Raw genomic sequence first — 26,013 nt, 5'->3', positions numbered from 1 at the left:
CAAGATTTGCACAGTTCTAAATATTAAAATGCTCATAAAAATTAATGGCTCTTTCTCATGTGCCAAGATTAATGCTTTCACATTTCAGCTACCTTAAAAGTTGCTTGTGTAGGCATTATTTTTAGAGTCATGTAAAAAACTAACATGTTTATCAGATTTGTATGCCAGTGTCAATATTTACAGGCATAGGCACTTAAGGACAAAAAGAGATCACTGAGAATGGCATTTCATGAAAGGCAGCTTTCAATATTCACACGCAACCACCACCTAAACGCTACTGTGAATTCCAAAAGGCTTTAAGCAGGCAACATTATCCCAGGCAGAACTTGCATACCAGCAGAATGGGAAGAATGCTGTTAGATTAGGTACGTTACAATGGAGCTTAATTTTAATTCCAGACCTTGACGCCCCCACAAGGTTATCAGTGCTTTCTACAGAAGACCTGTTTCTCAGAAACTGGATGTATTTGTATAGGGCCTATCTTGACAGGTCTGAGCCACACAGATTTCTACTGTCCTTGCTCCCTGTTGAGCTGAGGGAAGGCAAGGTGCCATTTACTCTAAAATTGTATTGTTCTTCCTTCATTGTTTCACATCTTTTCCCAGATTTACAGGCATGTGTTCAGATACACAAGCACAGAAAGAAGTCTACAAGGCCAACCAGTATTCCTTTCAACATATTCCATTACAGCTTATGAAGAAAAAACATTCTAGACTCCTAATATTCTATCACACCAAACTTTTGATATGTAGTGATCATATGGTTAGCTTCAACTCTAATACTACAAGCCTGCAGACTACTCCAACAGATATCAGATTTCTAGTGACTGGTGGCAGACTTGAACTTGGGAAGTTCCAGGCAGATTTTAGTTCATTCCACCAGACATTTGATCCTTTTCACCCTGATTTTTCCGTCTTTGGGTCCTACCAAGATGCTCCTCCCTCCCTATGCTAGAACCTACCTGTTGATAGCATTCCTGCTAGCAATATGCTCAGTAAACATATTTCTGCTTCTTGATACCGTCACAATAGTTCTTTACTACAGCACAGTGAGGTGAAAGAATATAGTCTTCATTTTATCTGCCATCCAAGTATTTCCAAACAGGCCATCAGCTCCGTAGGTATTTTGTACTAGTCTTGCTCCTGGCAAACATCCTACTCTCCCCTCAACATTTAAGCCCTAGGCTTTAGTTTTGCTCTGGAGATATCCATGACAGAGCCAGTTACAGACTGGAAATATTATACATATCACCTTCTATTTAGCAAGGCGACTCCTTTTTACCTTGTGCCTTTCAGAAAAAGAGGGAAACGGCTCTCAGCTTCTGCCAAGAGGATTTTGTCTCTTATTTTACATAAATATATATATATATATATATCCTTTTGCAGATGACAGTCACGTGACTGAAGTAACAGTAGGAAAAACCTACTCAACGCGAATGTAAATGACATTCTTCAGAGTGCTTTGGTATGGAGAGCTCCCAAAACCACCCTTGGAAATAGCACAGACAGCGTTTCCACTGATGGGATTAAATGAAATCAGCTGCATTGTGCTGCAGCCATCCAGTTTCCTCTTTGGCTGCAAGCACTGGCATGAACTGTGATAAGCCTCAGATAGTGCTTCATTGGAATCAAAGAACTGAGACAGCTCTGAATTATTAGTATTCTGCAAGACAGTGGCAAAAGATTTTTAATTTAAAAAAAGAAGGGTAGAAAAGGTGATAAAATCTTGTATTTAAAATTGTGCTTTCTGTTTACAAGAAACTTTTTAGTACTCCTCGATGACAAAGAAACCATAAGAGTGTCCATCAACTTTCAATGTATGTTTGTGAAATTAAATTTTCTTTCCAGCAAGTATCACCTAATTCATCTAGTTCACCTTTTTTAAAAAAAATCAGTGCTTAGGAAGGATGTTGACATGACAGTTTGGGCTGCAAGGTCCTATTTCCAGGCAAGAAGAGGTACCTGCAGCACACATTAGATCTGGAGAGACTATTCTGATTATGTTCTCCAGCACTCTTTCTTTGTTTTTAACATGGAGTCTGCCAATAACACTGTCAATTACTGTTCCTTCTGGAGGCAGCTGCAAGGTCTATTATAAGACAACTCACCCCATTCTGTTCCCAAACCATGAAACCGTGTGGACTGTGTTTAGTGTTCTGTGCTCATCCCAGTTCACATCCCTCTGGACGCAGCAGCAGTGCCAGTGCTTTCCAGCAGACACCTCATGGCTAGGGACGTGGCTCAGCAGGTATGGGCTGAAGGGTTTATGGCTGGACTCCATCATCTTGAAGGTCTTTTCCAACCATAATCATGCTACGATTCTATGATTCATACCTTTATCTAGTGAGAGAAGAAGGCTGGGCCCTGTGAAGCCTCTCCTGTCCTGGGGCTGGTCTTTCCCTGCACTTGCAGGACACCAGAGCGGCACACGCACAAGGGCAGCACTGACAGAGGGATAAACTATAGCAGAGCAAAATCAACCCCCCCTCAGTGCTCAACGTGTGAGCGATCACGCTGCATAAGACTTGCAGGGCACTAAAGAGGAGCATACAGTAACGTATCTCCTATGTCAAATGTTCTCATGTATTAGAGATGACCCTGCTTAATCCACTTGGATATGGAAGCAGAAAAAGCAGTCACAAGGCCATCCTTCACAGAGCACTCCTGCCATTACGTACCTTTGCTGACAAATATAGAAAAGCTGGTTACATGATCAGGTATTTCAACTACAAAATAGTAGTATAAAAATTATAGCAAACACACTAGGAAAAAGCAATAAATAAAGAAAATCCTATAGATACAGTAGGCCTAGAATAGCCCTACAATAGAGGCTTTCTAAAAGCCTTAACAAAGTCTGCATGAACTGCATATATTTAGTATAAAACACCAAAAATATTTGTTAATATATGGTATAATAAAATCAGGGGACTTTTTAGCAAATATAAGCTAATCCCCTTCACATATATGATCTAAAAATTGAAACAAGTTACTTTTATTTACCAATTAAATGAAGTATTTTAGTTGGTCTCAAACAAAATTACTTTGTTTGACATGAAAAAGCTTAAGGCTTTATTGTTTTCATTTAAGGTTGGCAATTGATTTTATAATCCTCGTTGTAAGGCAAAATATTACTTTTTTTGTTTGTTTTTAAATTTTAACTCCCTCTGCTTACCATAAGGAGCAGTCAGTCCGTGGGGTTTAGCTATACAGGCTGCTGAGATGCCACATCAATCAGAATGATGTTTTTAGGGCTGAAATTATGACAACCAGAAACTAATACCCCCACGTTTTCCATGCTTGATATGCTTTGTAGCAGAAATATTTTTGTTTGCGAATCAGATAATTCAAAATCATGAGAGCCCATTACCAAAACTTAAAAGTGGGTATAGTTTTTCTTCACCCGTAGCAGTGGAGAGACGACAACAACATCATCTGAATCATCCGAGTGAGCTTCATCCACAGACGGAGGGAGCGTGAGCGGTGGCTGCTTCGGAGAGGACCTGGCTGAAATAACTGCAAGGGAAACAGCAGCATCAATTAGCAGCATTGACAAAAACAAGCGCTTGTGGGAAGCGTAATATTCTCTGGGCCATTAAGTTTCCAGAATTACCTACAGTCATGAATAACTTGGATCTACCTTTACTCGCACGTATTATTCCCTTTTTCCCTTTAAGGGAAGGGCGTAGCAAGTGTTATCATATTGACCAGGCGCGTTTTGTCTTATTGCCTTTAAATCTTTGCAAGTGGTTACGCACCACGAAGTAAAATAATCTGATACTAAAGCCATTTCAGAGCATAAAAATACATATTTATTAGCCAGAATGGGAAAAAAATGACCCAAGCATGCTTAAGCCAAGCAGAAAGGTCATCATAAGAACTTCAGTAGGACATGGATAGAGAAATGGGAAAACAATGAGGAAAAAAGATCAAAGCTCTGAATGAAAATTCTGCTTGGCTTCCTTATGTCTGTGCAATACCAAAAACATCATTTACATGCTATTCTATGTTGCCATAGTTAAAAAAAAAGTTTTTTTTTTTTGCTTTTCTGCTTCTATGCTATTTTTTGAACACATGATACCTCCATTCATGTCATTAATCCAACATTTGATGTTAGGGAGAACCCTAACAATTCCAGGAGAAACTGAAAATCCAAGGGACTAAAGTCACACATACAAGACTCCTTGCATCCGAGGAGAACAACCAGTAGCTCTAATCCCCTCTCCAAGAGATCTATGACCTCGCTGATGACAGCCACTAATATGTATTTTTCAGCTCCAAGCACCAGCTCTCCTCTTGGTGGAGAATGGTGTTATGCTAGGAAGTATTAATAGCTGTCAACTGAAATTGGCTTTTAGAAAAATGCACTACACTGGTCGTTCTGCAGCTTGGAAAGTACTTTCAGGAAGGAGCTGGCTAAACAGCTGAGTGATTTAAAGCTATCACATTCCTTTAGCTTTAAGTCATGCAGCTGGTGAACAAGCTCTCGCTTCATTCATTCCAAGGCCAAACTTGTGCCGTGACCTCTAGATCTTGCAATGGTCTTAAAATTTCAATGAAAATAGATTTTGCAATAAGTCATTTAACTTCACTATCCTCTTGGCATTATTGTGAGAGGAATTGTAAACATAGAAATGTGTTTTAAAGAGCCTTATATACTGCTTAAATTAAACGCATATAATCCTGGTTTAGCATTGTGGCCTTTTAATATATTGTTTTCATTACAGTAGATGCTTATGTGTTTAAGCAACAACAAAATCTCGCAGAAGACCTATATCATTCAATAGGGCCTAGCTTGTCATCAAAACCTGCCTTCTAGAACAGTTTTGAAGATTATTATACACTTCTCAGAGGCTAGTAAATCTATTTTTGCTGCTTTCCAAAAAGCTGAGCACATAATAACAATGAAATTGTTAATGACTGAAACTTATGAAATCTATTAATGAATGAAATTTAGCTTTTAGTTTCATTTCGTCAGAGAAATGGCAAGGAGGAAGCATATGTCCTATATCTTCATATCAGTCTTGAGTAAGAGCAGCATTTCTTTCTGCATATTGCTGTTCACTCTCTGGGTACAAATGTTAGGTCAGTTTGAGGCTTCTCTGAGATCATAATGAATTTACGTATAATCCTCAGCTCTAATCAGTATAGTGACCTCTCACAAACACAAAGTTGTCACTCTGAAGTATATTCAACTGAATATGAGCATAAGAAAAGCTGCATGACTTAAAGCTAAAGGAATTTGATCTCTTTACATCACTCAGCTGTTTAACAATGTGCTGTTAATGTACTTTCCAAGCTGCAGAATGAACAGTGTGGTGCATTACTCCAAAAGCCAAATTTGCTAGAGGATTTTTACATCAATCATGAACTACGAATGACATATGTGGGACATGTTTACTATGTTGAGGCCAAATGGATTCAAATGGCAAGAAAACCCAAAATTGTTATAAGCAATCAAGTAACAGAGAAATCATGTTTCTTGACAGAAGTGGTATTTATGCTCTGTATAAATGCTCTGCATCCTTCAGTAGGTTTTTCTGATATGTTCTGCAAAAGTTTGGTTAAACCATCCAAAGCACTGACAGCAATACTATGCTGAGCTACTTTGGAATAGATCCTAAAACTAGTGCTTTTAGGCACTCCTGTGGTTATAGAAACACACATCCAGTATGCTTCTTCAAAAGCTACCTGGATAGGTTCTACCACCTTCCCAAAATTTGAAAATATCCCCCACATTAACAGAAATAAATGCAATCCTCTTTGCTCCCAATCTCTCCTTTCTGATATTTACCCGAAGAAGCCTTCAAGGAAGAACGGTTGGGTTCTTGTGGCCCCTCCTCTGTCTCTTCTGGAATAAATTCCTCCAAAAATTCTTCACTCACCGATTTATTGCCTTCATAATCTGCAATAAAAAGTTAGCTTTGGAAACTTCAAGGCTAAACCTATAGTGTTCTACTAGCATAGAAAGTACTGCATTTACCCAGCAAGCTTCATCTTATATCCTTCTTCTGTTCTTGTAATTCCTTTTTCAGAGGCACAAAATGGTTTTTGTTTTTTTTAATAACTCATTCTCTTTGGGCAGCATTTTACAATTCATCTGCTCTGGGTTCAGCCTGAGAGTACCAGCAACGACTACTGCAGTGAAGCTTAGGCACAACAGGATGATGCTGCAGGGGTTTTTCTTCTTGATACCTTCAGTAAATGTAACTAAAAATCACTCAAAACTAAAACATCTTCAGAAAAAAAAATGCTACCTACTCCTTCATCAAGAAGTAAAACAAGCTCCTGATCATGGAATTCAGTAAAGCTTTTTATATGCATGTTCTTTCACTGAAGGGTAATTTCTGTATCAACACCCGGGCAGACACAATTGATTCCCCATCTCATATCCTAGAGGAACAGCCTGGGCTGCTTTCAGTATGCTTTGTTTCTGAGCAAGTCTGCAGGGACTCTCAGCTTCTCACTGACAAAAACAAGGCAATGCTTCTCAGGCCATCCTCAAAACTGCTCTTTTTTTCCAGGTTGTCCATAAAAGCATAAAATACCCTGCTTTGGATGGAATAAGCCATTTTCTGTTTATTTTTAACTCCTTTGAAGTTGCATGTCTAAGGCTGCCTTATCTGCATCATTGTTTTGCCTTTTCTACTCAGCATTTTTAACATCCTGTCTAAAGCCTCTTTGGATTTAACTGTATCTTGAGATAGGCAGCAATGCAGAACTCAAGGAGGAAAGCAAGCTGCATACAGGCCTGAATACATTAAAAAAACAATATTTTCTTAATTTGTGATGTAGCAGTACTATCTGGCAAGGTTATTCAAGTATTTATTTTTTTGCTCTTACTGCAGTAACTGAAGACTGCTGAAAAGCATGTCTAAATACAAATGGCTGACTAGGAGAGTTCTTTTTATTAGATATCTCTCCTCTTAAGAAACTAATTTAGGAAGGTGAATATGCTCTCAATTTTCCTACAGCTGAGGGCCCCCAAAACAGTGGGAAGTCCTATACAGAACAAGAGGCTAGGCTGAAGATCAAATAGAGAGGTAACATCAGGGAGCACCATGTTCCTTGGATAACAATTTTTCACCCAAGAGCGAGATCTTCCAAACCACAGCTATGACAAGGCAGCAAAGCCCTGTGAGGAAGCTAATGCTGGTACTGTCAAGGCTTTTATTTTTTGGGGAGAATGCACTTGCCAATAAGCAATACATCATCTAATTAAAACAATACACACAAAAAGTGTGCACATGCATTGCTGCCTGCACATGCAGACATTCTCTTCAAAAGCTCTGTGTGCACCCACTCACAGCCCACGCAGAGAGAAATGAGATTTACCAGGAAGAGGCGATGTGAAGACTGAAGAATGTCTCCTGACTGCTGGTGAGCCCTTCTCCCCAAGCTTAACAGCAGAATCTGCCTCCTCACTTGCTGCGTCGGAGGCACAGGGTCTGCAAAAAGCCAAATTACAGTGTGAGGCACAAAACAGGAATTTCAGCCTGTCTTCAGAGTGGACACATACAAGTTGCTAGTCTCAAAGGGGTAACAAGCTTGTCACTTGTGTAAGTGAGCTCAAGCACTGAAGTGAGGTGACTGCTGTGTGACTCTCCTTGTAACCACAGCAGTCAGTATTTAAGACTTGCAGAGTGGTAAACAACAAAAGTAATTTAAGACAAGAGTCACCACAGACCTAAGAAATGGGCAGATTACTGTGCTCTTGCCTAGAAAAGCCACCTGGCTGCATGCACAGCTCTGTTCTAGCTGTTCTCTGTTCTACCTTCACGTAACCCTTTACTTTTATGTAACAGTTCTTTAGAATCACTTACATGAAGCTATTATAACAGACATGAATTTCACAGCAATTGATTTTTTTAAGAGAAATTATTTTACTAAAATAAAAACAACCCTGCTATTGTGTTTTGCAGAAATATCTGTTTCCTGACTTACCTCTCCTCAGGCAGTCCGTTACGTGCTAAATGAGCCCTGAAAACAGACTGGATGAATGTCACCGTCTCCTCCTCTTCCTTGCAGTTTGAAGACAATCTCAAAGAGTTTGACCCGGGAGACACGCAGGGGTCCTACAGGGCAATCACATCAAAGAAAAGTGACCTTTCAGAAGTCGCACAGAAGCTCAACAAAACCTTTAACAATTTTATTCCTGATTGGGGAAGCAGTATCAACAGGCAGTAGAGCAAAAATTCTCATCTTTAAGGTTCTACATCACTAGCTCAGCAGTAAGGTGAATGTTATTATCATACAAGTTTTGAAACATCTGTATTCAATTAATGAAAGAGTAGACAACTGCAAGGAAAGCTCATTCAGTTTCTGGAAAGGAAACTTTCTGAAGTCCTAGGAGGGAAGACAGCCTCTACAAAAGGTGCTTTCTGCTTTTATCAAGCAGGAGCATTCAGGACTAATAAACTGGACCAGTTTGCCGAGATAAATGTACATGTAAAGTGCAGCCAGATGGACAATCTGGATGGAGAATTACAAGTTAATTATAGCCTGCTCAAGGTCTAGAGGATGCTCAGATAAGTTGGCAAATGATTTACAGAAAGGCTTTAGTTGGTAAGGAAAAATGTTCAGAGTTGGGCAATCTGGGGAAAGTGTGTTGTAAACTGTGGACGCTGCAAGCCTTTGGCAGAGCGTGCTCCATACGAGATTCCTTTACTTTCCAAGCTTTACTTCTAAGAAAAGCTGCTAAGTAAAGACAGGGAAAGGGAAGGCCAGAGAATTAGTTTATTAGTTTATTATCTTTTTGGAATTAAAATAGTACTGGCAACCAGTGCATTAAAACAAATCCACTGATGGATCCAAAAAATTAGGCCTCAAAATATAGGACTTTACATGAAAAAGTAAAAGTAATTGGAAGGCACAAATACAGATTATACCCGGATACACATTTGCTGCAACAATTACCTTGTTTCCAAGGTTATGCATGTTTTGAGATTTTGTATCACGCATCCTGTTACTCAGTAACAGTTTCAGCCGAGCTAAATGTCCTCTGAAAGCTGCCTGAAGCACAACGATCGTCTAGCGCACAAAGAAATAAAGAAATGAATAGATGTTAGCAACCTGAAAAATGGCAGTAACAAATTAAAACAAGAGTCCACAGGGAAAAGGTATTATACAGAAAACAACTCTTTTCCCTACTCAGCTACTACTTCACAAGTATTCTGCATTAATCCAGAAGATCTCCAGCCTGTGATGGATAAAATACTCCTAATACCCATACTCTATGGTGTAGAGTTGTACATGATTGATCCTGACAAATGGAATTAAGTTCTAGTGACCAGAAATAGCCTGTATTTCACAGATATAGAACTGTGCACCTCTTTCCACCTTGGATTCCGGCAGCCCATCAGGCTTCGTGATGCTGTGGTGTGATCAGAAATCAAGCCAAGTCTGAGAGATGTTGTGGGGGTTAGGCTGAACGGAAGCCTTTTCTCCACTGGGAGATTTTAATTGCTTCTAATTGACAAAAATCATCTAGATGTAAAAGAGCACATCTGGGTCATGTTCATAAGTTCTTTTCAATTTACAAAAGAAAAAAATTTAATGTTGCAGAAGGATTGTAAAATATTATGTTCTGCTATTTGAAAAACAGCCCAATCAACAATTTAGTGCAAAATATTTATCAAAAAGCTATTCATTTGTGAAATTAAAATTCAGTTTCTCCAAAATACTCCAAGATGTTTCACCTTAGCAGAGACTTCAAATTCCTACTTTAAATTTTTCAAGAAAAAAAAATGCATCACAGAGAAACCAAAAGCATTATTAGAATCATCTAACACAGAAACACATTCTTGTCTCTTTGCATCAAATTTTGTTCCACTTTTTCAGAATCAATCACTCTTCAGTAGGAACCAAGCACAGAAAAGCTGAAACCAAACAGTGAACATTTAGTAAAACTGTCAGACAAAACAGGCATGTCACAAGATAGATTATGAACCAATGTGAACAGCTAACATGCTCTTGATGCAACAGTTCATCTCATGACAAAACATCTTTAAAAATAAAAAGCTATTTGTTTATGCTTTAATATAAATTAAATCTGATTTATTATTCTGTTGGGTGTCATAGACACACTCACCTCATCCAGGGCAATTTCTTGTTTCTGAAATGGAAATGTTTGAGTTAGTGTCAGATAATATACACATTTTATGTAATAAGGATTTCCCAAAACGGCTTCATTTTTTTCTTACAAATCATAAAAGATCAATTAAATGACACACAAAACAGAGCACTATGTTTTTTGCTAACAAAACAATACTTAATGTTAATGCTTTGTCCTACATCATTTGGTCCTATTTGACTGTACGTCAGACCACAAAACTTCCTGTATAGCTAGGGATTTAAGTTAAAGCAGCAAAGAAATGAACTTTTCACCTATACTTAGTTACCCAAGTCAGTCATTTTTGACACAGGCTTACGTACAGCATTATCTGACTTGGAAGAAACAACATACACTACAAATAAACGCAAATTTCTGTTCTTAAAACACTTTCCTAAAACTTTACATGACCTTTCAGAAGAATTTAATCCTTATTTCAAGCATTTTATTATATTCCATTTTCTAGTAAACTTTGCTGTTGTCTAAAAGTCTGCTACAATAAAAAAGTAAAACAGTGTTTGAGTTCTGAAGTGCTGTTCTGGTAACTCATAGGAGGTGTGTAGGTGCCAAATACCCTTTTTCCCTCCTCTGCTAGGATTCTAGGTCACACTGTGCATGTCCCTCTGCATGGAAGTTAGCATAGTGGCAGCTGGATTTTTTTTGTATGTTATATATGTATGTATAACTACATGAGAAACCAATCAGATATAAAGGTGCTATCTATGCCATAACTCCCTAAAATTAGAACAATAACATTTCAAAACTGAAATCCTACATTTGATTTTAAAAGCAATCATAATGCCAAGTGGTCAATGTCTGGTTAGCACTTTCTTAAATAATAAACCAAAATTAAAATGAGGCACTTTAGGACCCAGTACCCCTTACACTAGCTAGCTTTAGCTATGTGTCATTTACCTTTATCCTCAACTGGAAAGTTACAGACGATAAGAAGGTGCCTCCTAGACTCTGAAATCACATCAAGATGGGAGCAGGACGTGCCTATCTCTTCTTGCTAGGAGAATCTCACCTTGTTTTGGTGCATCCTCCATCGCCTCTGGATGAGTTTGGCTGCTGGCTCCCTCCTGTGATCTTTGCTTTTAAGCATGCAGACTAGTGAAGCCTGAGAGAGAGAGAGAAGCCTTAACTTAGTCAATTAAAGACATAAGTTTGCTTTATATGAGGTTGACAGCTTGTGACTGACTCAGAGAAATCAGCATCAGAAAGATGCTACATGTTTATCTTGCCCAGAAGGTGGAAGGAAGTTAAGGAGGAAACTTTTAATTCTGAATACTGCTGTGTTCGTATCCGTCATCTAGGCGACTCCTACAATAAAAATATGTACCTGCTCCTCTTTAGTTGTCAGCATGGGAGCTGAGAGGCTTTCATTTATGCAAACTTCTATTTTCCTTGAACAATGGAAGCTCCCAAAGTGAACCCTACTTGCTTTGTTTATGAGAAATGGTTTGTATTTTACTGACGTACTGACATCTAACATCAGGATATCTGATTTTGCAGTGGCCCCTAATCAACTGCTTAGCTCACTGATGAGTTGGCCATCATGTGACAATAAGGAGACCATGAGCTTTGTATAAATTGGCACAATTCTTCCATCTTGAAAAAATTAGTTAACTGGAGGAAGAAAAGAGAGAGCAACCAAAAACAAAACAAGATTTTCTTCTTGTTATTTCTCCTGAGATGATGGTGCACCCTTCACCTCTGGCCATTTGATCCTTTCGATTCCTAACAATGACATCCAAAATACACAGTCATCTAAAGTTTAAAGCTAAATTCACTTCAGTCTGAACTACTTCCTATAAAAATATCTCAAGTGATAATCTTAAAACATTAGTCAGCTTCTGAATCACAAAGGAGCTGCAGTAAGACTTCACTAGGGAAACTATCCAAGTAGCTCTTAATCTGTAACCAGGCAAAATGCCTGCACAAGAGAGCCCAACTGTGCATGGTAACAGAAGCTACAGTGAAAACACCACGCTGGCAATTATTAGACATGTTTAGCTGTACCCACCAAATTCATTTTTGCAGGTTCTCTTAACCTGGCTAGAGACCTCCCTCCCCACCACTGCAGTTCACACAAACCTACCACACCACTGCAGGAATGCTTAAAACCTCTTGTCAAATTACTCACCATATAATTACATGTTAAAAAGTCATTATTATAATAAGTCACTATTATAACACATGAAGGCTTAGCGTGATTTGAAATTTTTTAATACATAATGTCAGCACTTGATAAAGCCAAAATGCTCACAGAAATCTGTTTGTTTATAGTCAAAAAGCTAATTGATTCATTTCACTTGCCAAATAGAAGTTAAAACTGCATCTTTAAAAGAGTAATTTCATGTGTTGGTATCAAATTTTTAGTTAGGGAACAAGAGATTTTACACAGTCTGAAAGAGACTCTTGATTCTGTGAAGGGGATTTATTTATAACCTTTAAAATGCTGAGTTACAGGCTTAAGTTTAGCAAATGGATCACATTATATTAAAAATGACAACCTACTATTAAAATGAAAAATCGGTAGGAACTTTGTGATAATTACAAATAATGGGAGCATTTCAATAAATGGATGGTTACTGGCCAAGAATATATATAGTCTGCTGAGGAAAAAAGGGCTGTTTATTGGCTGTTTTTTAAAACTCAAGTTATTTGGTATTCAAAACATCATCTAGCATCCATCAGCCTATAACACAAAACCTAAAACCAATTCTCATAAAACTGCACAGTATATCAAGAAACAGCTACCTCTTAAACCAGTGGACATTTTTATTCACATTTCAGCTTATGCATAATTTCAGGGCCTATTTATTTTTAAGTATAAAATGGTCAAATCCCAAGTAGCACTTTTCATCTAGTTTCTAATGAAAAGAGAGTAGCCAGACCACAATGCATCTAAATAAAAGCATGGCTGTCAATCCCAGTTCATCTCCGTTGGCCAGTTATGACTATATTCGGCAGAAGGATGGCAGGTTGCAATATCCAGTTTCCTCAGATTTCATAAAAATAAGCAGCTGGATTAGCGAGGCCCCATGTAAGCCTCGCTTAAGGAAGAATGGCTGCCCTCTAAACTCAATTATATTTATTAGATAACAGAAAATCCAGAAGGATGCTATGAATAGCTCAACTCTATAAAAATTTAAATTCAAAGGGGATAAAAAAAAGCCTATCTAGCAGCTATATAGACTTCATCAGCTCAGTTTGCAAGATATTAGTTGGAAGCTAGGAGGGGAAAAAGAATAGTTAAGCCTGTACCTTACTAAGCTTTTCCATGTTATCATCTGCCTCTTGTGTTTCATCTTCCTCCAATTTTGGCTCCGATTGCCCCACTTGGTGTGTAGGATTCTGGATTTCCTGTCTATGACCAAGAGATGAGGCAAAGATACACAGAGTTAGAAACTGCTGGTGTTATTGTTTTGCATACACTGAAGATATAGCCATGAGGTCAGAGTATGGGGTTTTGTTTAATTTTAAGGCCAAAGCAGAAAACTGTCCTCAGGGTACTATGTGATATATGTATCATGGTAACAGACATGAAACATCAATTTTCAAGATGTGACAGGAGAGTCTTATGCTAAAATTAAAAAAAAAAAAGCCCAAGGTTACAAGCTACCCTTGACACTATTAATAATCCATCTCCATCTGAACTGATGACTGACAATCATAAAACTGTAGCAAAATCCTGACTTACTAAGAAATAATGAAACCTTTTTTCTTTTTTTTTTTTTCCCCCACAATTGCATACAGTATACCCATAGCGAATGGAATGACATATTGGACAGGTGACTAAAAGCAAGGGCTAAGATAAGATTTAAAACAAAACAACAAAAAACCCCACAGTTTTGCCTCAAAAAAGTGGTAAAAAGTCAGCCTAATATATTTGTGGGTTTTTGTGGTCCCCCCCAAAATATCTTCATTTACTCAAAATTTATTATAATCTAATTCTCTTGTTTTTCTGCTTTTCAACCAATTCTTCTACACGCTCTCAGATTCCTAGTAACTTATTCCATCACTATCACTATCATTTAAGCAAAATGGCTTCAGCTGCCCACAGTTCAGACGACCTCCTACAGATTCCGAGCTAATTCAGAAGAAAATTGTACTTTAAAAGGCATTTCTTATTTTTGATTTTGAAAACAAAACAAAAACCACTACTATACAGAGGACAATACCTTAGTGTCTGCTCTTCTTTATTCTTTTCTTTCTTCTCATTCTGCAACTTCTGTAGCTCCAGAGCTGCTTCAGCCTTAGCCTGCAGTAACTGCTTGATCTCTGATCTATACAGGAATAAGAAGACCTAAGCAATACTTACAGCATTCTTATTTCAAATGAGAGCAGCTATTTTTTGCTTAAACTTCTAAATAAAATTGGCTTCTTTTCATTTGGAATGTTTAATTTTTCCTTTTTTAACAAAAAAAAAAACAAAAAGGAAACCTATCTTGTTCAGAAACAAGGTGTGCTTGCTTTTTGCATGCTCTTGCTATGCATTTTTGTTCAGAGGTGAGCTGGTATAGAAGGCTGAGCATCTTATTAACCACACAGAGTTGTGTGCACATCTCTGCTCATGGCCAGATTAATCTGCTTGACCCTGTGCACTGACACACAGAACCAGACTAAGCAACATAAACTGCAAATAAATTGCTTACTGAGGAGAAAAGAAGACACAGTACCTCAGATGGCAAGAGGCAGGCTTCAACGGAGCAAGTGGCAGATTAGAACAAAGCCAACGTTGAAAAAGCAGGAACAAAAATTTACAGCAAAACACCTATAAGTAGTGCTGCCTACAAGACTTAAAGGCTTTGAAGTGTGGTTGGCAAAACACACACAAGAACACACTTTGGAGATGCATTTTAGAAACACAAGGATATTTTCAATTCCCATCCTATCACTTGTGTATATTTCTATATAATATATTTACAAATCTGATTGGACTAATAAAATCTCTTGAAAGAAAAAAGTGAATTAGACCCTCAACTTTCATCTTTTTGCAGAAAATACAAAGAATTTGCTATGAAGTTTTACATATCTATAGAAACATTTCATCCCTAAGAAAGAACACTCAAACAAGACCTCCACTTACTCTTTACTGAGTAGGAGATTTTGAAGTGCTCTTCTATCACTGTTAAGCTTCTTCACTAGTCCTCGAAGATGTTGACATTCGTCCTCATGGTCCAGTTGTTGAGGAGGTGAATGACCAAGGTCTACAGAAGGTGAAGATGACACAGCAAGTAACTGTAATGTCTCACTATCTGCTGATGATAACCTCGTGTTCTCCATGGCATCTACTTTCTAAAAAGGAGAAATTTACACAGAAAAAACAAAGTGGAGAAGACGAGAGAGGCAAGTTTGAATATAGCTTAGAATGATTTCACTTGGGCCGAGGGAAAACTAAGATTAAATGAAGTTATTCCTAAAATTTGCATCTATATGTAACAAATGTAAGTGGAAATGGGTGGGAAGGCAAGCACAGCTCAGGTAACAGCTTAAAAAGCCAGAATGCCCAAGCCTAACACATGCAAGGATGTCATGCCATGAGTACAAGCCAGTGGTTCTCTATTTTCTCTTTGAAAAAGGGTAACATGGCCACATGATTTTGATCACTTACTTTTTCCAGTTCTGAAATTCTTCTCATCAGCCTCTGTTTGCTCCACTCACCATAATCTAAACATGGTAACAAAGGTTTAAACATAAAACTAAATCACCTAAATCAACATTTTCCTTGGTTTTCTGAAACTTTTGTCCATACAGCCAGACCCCCTAAAGACAACTGAACCACAACTTTAAGGATATAGCAATGAAAGAAATAAGAATTGTCTTGAAACATCCAACTTCCTACACAGGGTATTTCAGAATTTAGTACAAACTAATTATATTGATTTTTTTTGACATCTGAAAAAGTTTTGCAATGAAATCTTAAATCTTCAAGTGCAAATGAAGAGAGTCAAAGGCTAACTGGAGTGGCCTCCTCACAAGTCAGAGATCTATCTACTCTTATAAGAAATTCCTCATTCCAATCTTCACTCCTTCGTTTCTGCTATTGTAACATCCTGCCCATCCTCTCTCAAATATATCTTCAAAATGCATTGAAATATCTGCCCCATGTTCACCAACTTTTCAGCACATACTTTTTGTTTTATTAGAAGCAGGATAATTGCTCAGTACTTGGTCAAGATCATCTTTCAGACTCCGATTCTCAACCTGCAATTCCTTGATGTTCCTGGATAATCTCAGGACAGCAGCATTCAGGGCTTTTAGTCGTTTTTGGGTATCTCTGCCCTCTGAACTTGAAAAAGAAGACAAGAAGAGAAAGTTAACTTAAAAAGAACAAAGAAGAAAAATCAGAAAAAATGAAGTAGTCCCACTATGCAAGTCAGCTGGCTAAGTTAACTGCCTCATCTCCCTCTAAAACAGTAATTCTTAACACTTGATTTGAGGATTCTAGGGTAAAAAAACATTCAAAGATCTTACTGTTGAACATCTTCACAATTCTTCTAATTTATGTCAACTTAAGAAGTGTAATTCATTAATTTCCTTGCTTGCTCTATTTGTTTCCCTATGTATAAACAAGAATGCTTGCAAGAATGTTATTTGTTTTTCTAATTGCTTTGTTAACCAACTTTATAATCATTTATCAGAGATCTATAAACCATAGATCAAACAATGCTTCTCTTCAAGCTATGGAGAGACTCCTCCAAAATCCTGCTCCAGACAGACAATTTACTTAGGTGCTCTGAATTGCTCTCTTTCACTTAACAAGCAGACAGAGATCGTGACAGAAAAGGATACCCACAATGGAACGATTTTTCAAATCCAAAGAAATACATTTTCAGATAACTGTGATTGCTACTCAAATGTAAAAGAAACCATTTCTGGGAAAGAAACCCACAGAGGAATTTCTTTATTTATTTAAGATATATTTCAATCAATGAGAGATTTGAAACAGATTTGGAGAATACAGCTAGCATTGATGTGGTGGGAATGACAGGCACCAGAAAAGGCAAAGCCTGCAAAGCGTTAAAACTGCTTTGAATATATTACTATGATTTTGCCCTTTTAATTTTCTAATAAAAGGAGGAAGAAATCTCAACTTCCAGATGTTTAAAGTTGTAAAGTCTGTTCACAAAACAGATCCCTAGTGAATTGAAATATTTGCTCTATTGCTACGAGAAAGTTCTTAAATCCTCCATCTAAGGAGAAAGGTCTAAACCAACGAATGGACCTTCCTTTGGATGTGGCATCGTGGACATGACAATCACAGAATAGGTTACAAAGGAGGTTTAGATCCTGTTCACTAGAGCATTTATCAAGTTAAGGGCAAAATACTCTACAACTAGAATACAATTTATTTGAAAAATTAAGTCTAATCTACCTCTTGGGAATTAGAGAGAACTGAAACCATCAAAACAAATAATTCTGTCCAGGTACCACAGATGACTACGCAGGATGCTGCACACAGCACCAACACATACGGGAGGAAAAAAAACATATGAGAGGAAAAAAAAAAACCAAGAGAAAGCCATAGAAGTAATTCAGCTGCACTTACATAACTACATCACTCACTGCCATTATTTTAAGACTGGTTCAAAACTAAATGAAGCAATTGCGGAATGGTAGGTAAAGTAGAACTGACTATTTCGAGGGCTTAAAAGGCTTGCTTTGTTTTTGAAAAACAATTGGACACTACAGCTTCATATATAAACACTTATATTTCAGAGCAACACAGATCAAAAGGAGCTAAATGTCATTTGCTTTAGCTAGAAATGATGGAGACAGGTTATTATGAAAAAAGTGCACTCCTACAACTCTTGCTATGTGTCATAGTCCTGACCTTCAACATCACTTGTTATTCTAGTACTCGACCTCTCAAGAAGAGACTGACAGCCATATAATCAAGAGAGACTGCCTTGACCACTGCTTTTTGAAGCTGTGAATAAATGAGGACAAGCAGAAGACCTGATGACTTATTTTCACCTGTAACTAAATTAAGTGTGATGGCTTTCAGCCTTGAGAGGCTAGTCAAGGCATGTCTGAGCCAGAAGAGATGAAAAGTTTTAAACACTGACAAAACAATCACAATTTTTAATCCACAAGAGAAAATAGATTGAGGAAACACAAGTATATACAACAATCCCTAAGAACTTCTCATCTGTTTTTATCAATTTCAATAATTACATCCAAAATTAAAGTTGGTCAATATAGCTTTACTAGAGCTGCAAAAACAAATATGTACATGCAGGGTTCAAATCAGAATTAAAAATACTTCCCTGTATTTGAAACAATGCTAGAAGGGCAACCAAATTTTGAAATGCTAGGGTATCAAATCTTACTATCCTACCAAGACACTACTAACCCCTTCTCAGAGGGATTAACATTGCCTTATCCAGATGTTCTTATTTTGCACTCTTATCATTATTTTATCTTCTGCCTTTGTACCTTGATTTTTGTTTCTTCTCTAGGGTCTCTCTCAGAGATGTTTGTCCTCATGCCCATCTGTACACCTGCACATCACAGACAAGCACAGACAAGCACTACTAGATGCTTTTCTGATGCCATCTTACCAGCACCACATATGGATATCTCACAAGAGCTACCATGAACGGTGGATCTGTTCCTCTGCACCACAGGAAAGTAATTTTTACTGCAGATTACCTTCTTCATAGCACACATCCTGAACAGGGTGCAGAACTTATGCACAGAATATCAAACAACTCATTAGTTGTAAGATTTTCAACCAGAAAAGGTTCAATTATTTGGTAAAATAGATATTTACTTAACAGAGATAAAGTTTCGGAGCTTTCACGGAATTTTTAGATAGATCTAGGATTACTTTCCAGTAACAATAAGAAAAATTATGTGACTAAGATACATGCCTCGTCCAATCATGTGGAATCAACCATGTTAGCACTAAAAAGCAAATCCAGCAATTTTAAATGACAAGTTCATATAAACTGCTCATGTAGAGTTGCTCTCTATTCGTTAAAATAGTATATGAATGATATACCAAACATACATAAATATGTGCCTCAAAAAATTAGACATACTTTTTCCTCATTTGCTCAGATTTCGCCAGGAGGACTTGGAGACGATGAACCTGTGAAGTACAAAACAAAGATTCCATGAAGGAGCTATTTCCCCCCTTTAGTTAATATGCTCAACATTCTTCAGAAAGGCTTTGTCAGCTATGAGAACATCTGTGAATAGCCGATTTCCTCAAAGCCAGGTGCAGCTGAGCAAACAAGGCTAAAACATGCTATTTATATTTCAGCTTAACAATTGACAACTGCTTCTCCCTATGCCTGCTGAAGGCCTTGCCAGACCTACCTCTTCATAGTAGGTTTCCATAGCTATCCTCATTTCTTCCAAATTAGTGGTCTTTACATCTGACTGGAAATGGCTGAAAATACAAGAACGAGAAGATTAGTCCAGTCAGACTAAAAAGGAAGCTGCAAAAGAGGTTTATAATTTCTGGATTATTTATAGTTTCTAAGATACTTTCAGAGTTCATTGTGATCAGGGTTTAATTTGCCTTAGAGAACCAAAGAATACAATGTAAAAAATAAAACGTTATTCAAAATTCCTTGATTATCTTCTCCAATACAAGCCTCTCCCTCCAAAGCCATACTTGATAGTGTTGTCTTTTTCCTTGCACTGCTGCTCCAGCTTAAGAATCTTCTGCTTTAAGGTACTAACCACCTACAGAAAGAACAAAGAGCTTATCACACATATAAGAACGTTTCCCCATGCAAGTTCAGCTTCCCCCAAATCCTGCCCTCTCTTTATAAATTCTACCTAATCAGACATGCATATTCCTACATACTTTATAGCTCACATAAAAACAGTTCTACGTACTATCCTGCTAAATTCACAGCAGTAAATAACAGGAAAAAATACTGATGTAAACAGATTCACCATGATGACAAAGAGGGCTCTTTAAGCTACTGCTAATTCTAGGTCTTCATCATTTTTTTTAACTAACTGTAAAAAGCAATGTTTACATGCTTCTCCATTTTTTTTTTTTTTCTACTTCATTTTATCTTTCTAATCAGTAGTAGTTCAATTTGGCAAAAGAAAAAGAAAAAAACAAAGCAAAAGGTAGCAAAGGAACAGGTACCAATCCATTATCAACCTTCTTCTCTGACAAAACTCGTGCCAGCTCAGAGCCCTGCAAGAGAAGAGAATGAAGAAAGTGTCCGACTCATTCCCTTATTTTACAGGTTGTTCCCTGTCCACAAATAATTTTCTATTCTCCTCATCCTCATAGTCATTTTCTAGTCCAATAGTTTACATTCTGAAGTCCCCATGCTCTTAAGTACACTTCTCCCAAGACATAGAACAGTACATAGAAAACAACAGGCAGAAGGACTTTGTTGCAATTCAGATCTCCTGCCTTTGCTCCTAAACGCTTCTCAGCCTCACAGGTCTGACAATAAAACTGATCTTTTGCTCTCTGGTTCAGGTCTCATGACTACCAGCATCAATCACCTTGCAAGAGACTGCCATCTCAAGGGCCTGCTCTCCAAGTGTTTCGGTGAGAGCAAAAGGAAGTCAATTTAGTTTTACCTTCAGAAATGAAGATTATCATTGCTAAATAAACTTATCCGAACAGCACAGCACGATCTTCCCCTGAATTGCAATTACAAGTAAGTTGAATGGTGAGCTGAGATACTCAAAACTGAAATCACTCTACACCTACCACCTCTCATATTCAAGCTCACCATTCCCAGCAGCCACCATATTACTCATTTCTGATATTCAGTGAGAGGAAAAGAGGATCACCCTACTCAGTTCCATGTTCCCTGCTCTGTATTTTACTCCACAAATGACAGTTATAACTGACCTTGGAAGTATCCAACAGCTGTTCAATCTGTTTATCCTTTCTGTTATTCTCTTCTTCCAGTCGACGGAGTTTCGTCTTCATTCGATCTCCCTCATTTTTCTGAGCTTGTATCATCTAAAACAGGGAAGGGGAAACAAAAAACAAAACTCTAGATATAGGCTCATCTTGAGACAAGAATGCACTAAATTCTCACAGGGACACATGTTTTGAAGCCAATAATAACCCAACTACAATGGCAGAATGAAACTAAAAAAAAAGGAGAAAAAAGCCATCACACTAGACTGGGACTGATAAACAACAGAGTGACAAAGCAAAGAGAAAAAAAGGTTTAATGGAAAGGCAACCTCAGAAAAATGATCTACACCAACCAAGATATTTGGCTACATATATCTTCAGTGTTTGACTTGCCCAGTCCTCCTCTTTCCCACACTGCACAAGGACTCAACTGACAAATTGTTAAAGTGTGACAAGAAACAACCAGGAGAAGAAAACAAAAAGAAAAGGGAGGACAGAGAAATCAAACACTCTTGAATGTCCAGCTAAGGCCATGGCTGGGGTTCAGCACTGAGCATAATTGAAGGCTTCCACATTCAGTGCTCAGAAGTATCTATACCATAAGAACAATGAAATTGCCACAAATAGACACAATTTTAGTTCAGAGAAGAAGATCTGTAATCTTGCATTACAGATACAGAAATATTTGGTTCCCAGTTCCAGGAACCAAAGCATTCTGAACCAACGAGGCCTGAAGATCTATACACAGATGGAGAAGCCCCATGATTTTTACTGTGTAAATATCAGAGAAGCCATACCTTTTTCAGTTCTATAATTTCATCATACATATCTTCTTTTTCCTTGTAGTCAGGAGTTCCAGGAATGTAGCCTACAGGGGAGGGGAAAAAACAAACAAACAGAAAAAACCCTGTGTACAACCACTGGACTTTAAAGAGGTATTCCTCCTAAACGAAAGTTTTACAGTTAAAGGAAAATACTTGGAACAGCAGCAAATTGGAAACTCTGCTATTTCTTTAAAGAAACAAAATCAGTTAAGAAAAAAATATATATTTTAAAAATGCAAGTGTTACTATATGAATCTTCTGCCAGATTTTATTGCAAATTTCTCCTAAATATTTCTCTTTAGCATTAAAAACAACCATTTCAAGAGAAACATACTTTCTGGAAGAACAAATCCCTCTCAACAAACCAATTATTTAGAAAAGATTTCTAAAAAAAAAAAAAAAAAAAAAGTTTTTCTATGTGTTTCTAGTATGTGAAAGTTTATACTCTTTTACAGTTGCAGGAAGCTATATATTACCAATAACAGTATAGGTGCCACTTTAAATGTGAGATTTAAGCTCACAGTTCTCCTTTAAGGAAATAAGGCCAGAAAAGTTTTAATTTTCCTTCTCTAGTAAAATTCAATTGATTTCAATATCACAACCACATGATAAAAACACTTTCCAGAGAAGGAAAAGGAGTCAATTACACAGAATTTCGGGCAAGCAGATGGTTTCTATCAATGGTTCCCAAACTCTGCTTTGCAAAGTAACAATAAATTCTCTACAGCTGGCCCATGGAACCATATTATATTTACAATGTTTTCAACTGAAAGTGCATAGCAATTTGCAAGAATTCTGAAAGCTCATAGCAATTGACTGCTCAAAAAAAATTTAGAAGCCCCCATCTTAGCTAATTTAGGAACAGTGAGAACCAGCCCGATGGGAACAGCTCGATCTCAAGAAGTATTCCAAGAATATCATTTTGACACACATATTTTAATACAGCTTAAACTGAAGTGGCTCTCGCTATACTAAGGCTAAGTTCTTAAAAAATGCTGGTCTTTACAAGGGGGAAAAAGAATTACTAAACTTATCTACTTGCAGGTACAGAGCTTACCATTACTAGAAGAACGGGAATGTTTTGGCTTCTTCATTCCTAGAGCTTCCTTCAAATATTCTGGCGTGCTACTGGAAAAGTTAGTTCGCAAATGCCCTATGTCAACATCAGATTTGAGAGAATGGTTTGTTCCTGCCAACAACAAAATAGAAAAATCAGGAATAACTGTGGATTGAAAGTACAGATTTATTATGAGAAAACACAACTCAGAAAGCTCCAGATGCTGTTAATTACCCTACTATAAATTCCAGTTCTCAAAATCTGATAACTCAAACTCAGTTCCAACCACCCAGATAAAGAATAGTGAACTTAGAGAAGCCTCTAATGAAATAGGAAACCTGCGCTGCTCCAGCATATGTGAAGCATTCCCCACCACTGAATTTTATTCAGATATGCAGAGGAAATATTTATATCGATACCTTGTTTCAGTGTTCCCGGCCACATCTGCCTTGGGTTTGTTAAATCTGCACTTTCAAGATACGGGCTGCCTGCTCCCTGCAGAGACTTCCAAGCTGCAGCTTTTTTAGGATACAGTTGTGTGCTAGAGCTGTATGGAGACTCTAATGCAAGAGAAAATACTTCAGCATCGTCTTAAGAAGCTCCAGGTTATAAGAATTCTTTCAGCCTTGTGCTTCCAGGTTCCCAGACACAGTCCTCTTAGCTATAAAAATACAGCCATGGGATACTAATCTAAAAAGCCATGCTTGAAAAAAAAAAAAACCTACTCCAAGAAGTGAAGAAACTTAGAGGCACAATAGCATGATCCAATATATGCAGAAATATTCACATGTACAGTTTAAATACACACCCTCAAGAGAGTTGCATGCCTAGATTCACATATGAAATTGTGCTTTCAATGAACATATGCCCAAATGTCCTATTGATGAGGATATATATCGCTAAGCCAACAAAAATAAGTGTATGGCTAACAATCTGCTAGCAATTTTCTTGCAGCCATCAAGACAGAACTAGCCTACTGTAACTGTTGAGGAGGTCCTCACAATGCTGCTTCAGGCAAGGTGGTCACGTTTAAATATGCTAATTCTGCTTTAAATTATTAGTACAGATGAAAGCTCTATCTAATTTGTGCTTCTCTTGATAATGTAAAGACTATCTGAAACACTGTCACAAACATTACTGCTGAAATTAAACAGCTGTTTCTAAATGCCATCATGTAGACAAGGGAGCTTAAGTAAAAGAAAGGTGGGTAGACAGACAAACTGCTATCAAAGACCACAGGCATGAGTCCATCTCAACCTAAAGCTTTAAAGTTCAGCTTTATGTCATTTACTATGATCAAACAATGAAGTCAGTAACAAGTTTAATATAATTGCTTTTTAAACATTGTTTTTAATTAGAATAAGAACGGTTAATGAAAAAGCCCAGTAAGAATCATAAAACACAGAAAAATGTCCTCCCCAGTAAGTATGCTCTTTATTAAAATAAAAGATGCAACAACAGCACAACACACTACTGTGCATTGTACTATCAAAGTCGTGGGCAGGAAACAACAAATTAAACAGATAATTTTTTAATCTATAACCACAGTTATCTACTGGATGGTGGGATGCACAGCTCCAGTAATTCCACATAGCAGAAAAAAGGAAAAGCTTCAGCATTTCTTAAGAGAGAAGAAGAGAAAAAGAAATTCAAAATGCTAGTCATTAGAAGGAGCAACGTGAAACAAAAGCAGTCAATAATTCTATAGAGAATCACAAGATGCTGTTTCATGCAAACTTTCCAGTTTCCGTGTCCCATGGAAATCTTATCTTGTTTCGCATAACAGATGTGCGAGAAAAGACTTGGGAACTCTTACTTGGTGATTTTGGAGGCTTGTGAAAAATTTTCTTCTTTAACTTCTGCAAGAAAAGAAAAATCTGTGTATTTAAAGTGTTCCTAGACTCCAGCATATTACCTTGAAAGCGACTTGAATCTCAATTTTTAATGGGAAGTAGTGCTCTAATAACACAAAATTTTATGGGTACAAAACATAAATAATAGCATTAAGTCTGCACAGAATAAGAGAAATTGTATGTGGCCACAGTAACAATGCGCCAAATTTATGGTGATCCTAATGATGTTTCATGTCCACTCGTGCTTACAACCCAGAGTGTTAATTATGAGTAGTAGTAGCAGTCCAAAACGACGAGAGATGATGATCTGTTCAGTCTTCTTGCAACTTACCTTTCCATTTAGCTAATGGAAAGATCTGTTTGATCAAAATACTGCAAAATGAACATACAGAGCCCATAACTTGGTAAACAATGACATGATACCAAGCAATTTGCAAGCTTCCGTGCTGAGAAACGAGATGCCAGCATTGCTTCTGCATTAAACAAATTTCCGTCCCAAACTACGCTGCAAAAACACATCCCCCGGCTCTGCTGTTTGCAAACTGATCCCTAGCCACCACAAGGATGCAGTGTGTGCACAAACACCCTGAAACACCTTTTCAACCCCGCGCTCACCTGCAGCACACCACAAATAAAACTCACCATTTCTGCATCTGATTCACAGGTTATCACAGACAAGCCGTCATCTCCCTAGGAAACAGACACACAAGCTGTGACATTTGCCACTCTCCAGGTAACTGATTATAGCATACGTCCCAAAAAACTCTACTTTGTGGCAAGGTTCATGATTTCAACAAAGTTTTAGGGAAGGAAACTCACAGTGGCAACCTGCCACGCAGCATCTTTAAGGAGCTTTATCTTGCTATTATTTACTTATTTAGCATTTTCTAGCCTAGAATAAGTGTCCCGGGTGACTAGCTCAGTGCCAGCCGCGTCAGGCGGGTCCCCAACGAGACTCGGGGACTCGGCAGCCCCGCGACATGGCTCCGGAGACCGGGATGCCGCTGACCAGGGGCAGCAGCGCCGCCCTTACACCCCGTCCGCGCGCTCCTTACCAGCTCCCCGCCGGCGGCCGCCCCGCCGCCGCCCCGGGCCATGGCGGCACCGCCGAGGCCTCACGCGAGGGCGGCCGCCACAGGCCAGCAGTGGCGGCCTCGCGCCCGCCACTTCCGGCGCGCGGCGGCCATGGCAACGCGGCGGGCGCATGCGCAGCACTTCCGGCGCGCGGCGGCCATGGCAACGCGGCGGGCGCATGCGCAGCACTTCCGGCGCGCGGCGGCCATGGCAACGCGGCTGGCGCATGCG

The 26,013-nt window shown here is 38.2% G+C and overlaps 1 protein-coding gene across 1 annotated transcript; it reads right to left on the bottom strand.

The window, feature by feature from the left end:
• IQCE (IQ motif containing E) lies at nt 1-25,805 on the bottom strand. The gene is made up of 23 exons (XM_026054195.1): nt 25,764-25,805; nt 25,351-25,398; nt 24,672-24,714; nt 23,275-23,415; nt 22,856-22,987; nt 21,772-21,842; nt 20,960-21,073; nt 20,234-20,284; nt 19,745-19,815; nt 19,444-19,516; nt 19,164-19,213; nt 16,248-16,405; nt 15,728-15,783; nt 15,203-15,411; nt 14,295-14,399; nt 13,378-13,480; nt 11,135-11,227; nt 10,087-10,110; nt 8,913-9,026; nt 7,941-8,071; nt 7,332-7,444; nt 5,791-5,901; nt 1-3,512 (listed from the first exon to the last, which is right to left on the bottom strand). The coding sequence occupies exons 1-23, from the start codon at nt 25,803-25,805 to the stop codon at nt 3,373-3,375; spliced, it is 2,193 nt and encodes a 730-aa protein (XP_025909980.1). The 3' UTR covers nt 1-3,372.
• Nucleotides 25,806-26,013: the final 208 nt, after the last annotated feature.

Source organism: Nothoprocta perdicaria, unplaced genomic scaffold, assembly GCF_003342845.1.
Source record: "Nothoprocta perdicaria isolate Ctin4 unplaced genomic scaffold, notPer1 scaffold_12, whole genome shotgun sequence".
Classification (NCBI taxonomy): domain Eukaryota; kingdom Metazoa; phylum Chordata; class Aves; order Tinamiformes; family Tinamidae; genus Nothoprocta; species Nothoprocta perdicaria.
This window is presented reverse-complemented; position numbering and strand designations above follow the sequence as displayed.

What these genes read in the sequence shown, in the direction of transcription:
- IQCE (XM_026054195.1), bottom strand. Translation starts at nt 25,805, where the DNA reads ATGGCCCGGGGCGGCGGCGGGGCGGCCGCCGGCGGGGAGCTG. An exon ending in TTCCCGTTCTTCTAGTAATG is followed by an intron (nt 21,843 to 22,855) that starts GTAAGCTCTGTA and finishes CCTCCCCTGTAG; the next exon opens with GCTACATTCCTGGAACTCCT. An exon ending in AAAGAAGAGCAGACACTAAG is followed by an intron (nt 13,481 to 14,294) that starts GTATTGTCCTCT and finishes TCTTGGTCATAG; the next exon opens with ACAGGAAATCCAGAATCCTA.